General features: G+C 54.3%; 1 protein-coding gene across 1 annotated transcript; it reads left to right on the top strand.

Annotated features, from left to right (window-relative positions):
- The first annotated feature begins 926 nt into the window (after positions 1-926).
- On the top strand, positions 927-1,675 carry LOC119295360 (dirigent protein 1-like). Its single transcript, XM_037573769.1, has one exon. The coding sequence runs from the start codon at positions 954-956 to the stop codon at positions 1,527-1,529; it is 576 nt and encodes a 191-aa protein (XP_037429666.1). The 5' UTR covers positions 927-953; the 3' UTR covers positions 1,530-1,675.
- The last annotated feature ends 725 nt before the right edge of the window (positions 1,676-2,400 follow it).

The raw sequence follows: 2,400 nt of genomic DNA on the forward strand, positions 1-2,400 counted from the left end.
GAGCGCCCGTTCGTCCGCCGCATGCGCCACGCAGCTTCCTCGGCCCAGCTATCCACGAAGTCGTTGTCCATCCCTCTGCCCTGCTCTGCAGGCCACCCCCGTCGCTCTTGTCACAGGTCTTCAGGCAGTCATTGAGCTTCGGTTGGCCGCTGGTGTCTGTCTTTTTGGTTCCTTTCCCGCTTGTACCAGTTGTTTCTTTGTGTCTCTCTGCTCCCGAGGCGCGAGATGTGGCGGATCATGTCGATCTCGTACAGATTCGGCACGGCACGGCGGAGCGAGTGCGCGGAGCCGGGGGCGGGGGCGGGGGCGCGGCGGCGAGCAGGGGGCGGGGGCGCGGCGGCAGAGAAAATCCTCGCGTTCGTGTAAGGCTTGTAGGAAACGGGTTTTTTCACTTATGTTGGGCTACGGTGGACTGCGGGTCAATTCGGATAAACTTTAGGGTTTTCCATGCAAAAGTGCCTGACGGCCTCCACGTTTCGTTCGTACGTCATGTTTCCTTGGTTTGCACAAATATATGTTTCCTCCAAAGGACAGAAAAAAATTAAAAATAGCGTATAGCAAAATCCTTAAGACGGGACGAAACAAAGCGGAGCCAAACCAAGAATACCTATTCCCTTTAATAGTAGGTATAGATATAGATATAGATATAGATATAGATGTAGATAATACCCCGCAAAAAAGTAGCAGCTCTTTTGCTAAAATTTGTCCTTTTTAAAGGATTTGCGCCGTGGAACTTGAGGTCTTTGGTGCATACAAGTACTTTTTGTTAGAGAGTGGTTAACTAAAGGAATAATCCAGGGAGGTGGCTTGCCGCCGGAGAAAGCCCATGTGTCATCAAATTGTTGAGGCTTGTAACCAAACATGCCCTATCTGTCCTATATATACCCACTCGGGCGCTAGGGACGGCCACACACACTGTACTAACCGAGTACTAACATACTCCTTGCTAGAAAATGGCCTCCCTCTCTTCGCTCTTGCTTGCGTCGGTTTTCCTCCTTGCTGGCTCAGCCTTCTTCTACCGCTACGATACAGGCAGCGGCAACAAGACTAGCGCCACAACCACCACACACCTCCACTTTTACATGCACGACGACTACACTGGACCACGCCCCACCGCGATGCGCGTCGTGTCCGGGCGGGCTATATCCACCGGCGACGACGCCACAGCGCTGAAGACGGCGCCGCGGCAGTTCGGCGACATCGTGGTGCTCAACAACGCGCTGACGGTGGGGCCCAGCGGCGGCAGCGCGCGGGTGGGCACGGCGCAGGGCTGGGCCGTCCGCGTGTCGGAGGGCGGCATCGTATCGGACCTGACGCTGCACCTGGTCCTCGAGGCCGGCGAGCACCGCGGCAGCTCGCTGACGGCGAGGGGCCGCATCGACATGGACGCGACGGTGCGGGAGTCGGTCCTCATCGGCGGAACCGGCCGGTTCCGGTACGCGCGGGGCTACATGCTCACCAAGAACTACGACTACAGCCTCGCCACCGGCGGCGTCGTCGAGATCGACGTCTACGTGCAGGACGACTAGCTTGGCGCGTCGCCCGTCACCGTCAGCGCGATTTGACGGGTTACTTGTAATTGCTTGTATATTTTTCACTGCCTTCGTATTTGACGCCGCATGCCCGCGTGGCCTCATGTGCTACAGTAATCACGTTGCTACTTTTTCCGTTGCTACAGTAGCGCGTTGCCCGCCGGTGCGTGCTTTCACGTGTTAATCTGTTTGGCAAATAAACCCCTTTAATATGTACTATCAATGATGGGAGGAGCCGTCTCAAGAGTCACATGAAAAGATTTATAAGAAAAAAAGTTACATGAAAGGTTCTATTCCATGCCATCAGCCGATGAAGAAGGAAAATAAATTATACGTTTCTTTTAGAAAAGGGGGATTACCCCAGCCTCTGCATCTAGACAACACATGTTGCTACTCCTATCCACTTGATGCCGATAATCTGAGCCTAATACCAAACAGAATCGCACCAAAACCTAACATCTAAAGCCGAAGGGCCCAACCAGGCCACATACTAGATACACTCTCATGTGTCGTTGTCGTCGTCTTCCACCAATCCATCTTCAGAGCAGAAACTAACGCACTGACATTGTCAGGCCTCTCTGCCATCGACGCCACCATGACGCCAGACAGCGTCCTCTTTCGGCGCGAGTCCATTTCGTGCATCGAACGCCCAGTCTCCGCTACGCCACGCCACCAAGATCTGTCGCCATCAATGTGTAAGATGAAGCACCGCTCCACCAAAGAAGCCGTCCAATGGTCCCTCGAGCCCATGTACACCTCCAAGAATGGCGCCCCAAAGGTGGAAACGACACCAGAGCTTTGCCGCCATCCGATCTACTGATTTAGAGTTTTCCCCGGAGGTAGCAGATAGATGTCTGGAGCTTCTCCA

Source organism: Triticum dicoccoides, chromosome 4B, assembly GCF_002162155.2.
Source record: "Triticum dicoccoides isolate Atlit2015 ecotype Zavitan chromosome 4B, WEW_v2.0, whole genome shotgun sequence".
NCBI lineage: Eukaryota > Viridiplantae > Streptophyta > Magnoliopsida > Poales > Poaceae > Triticum > Triticum dicoccoides.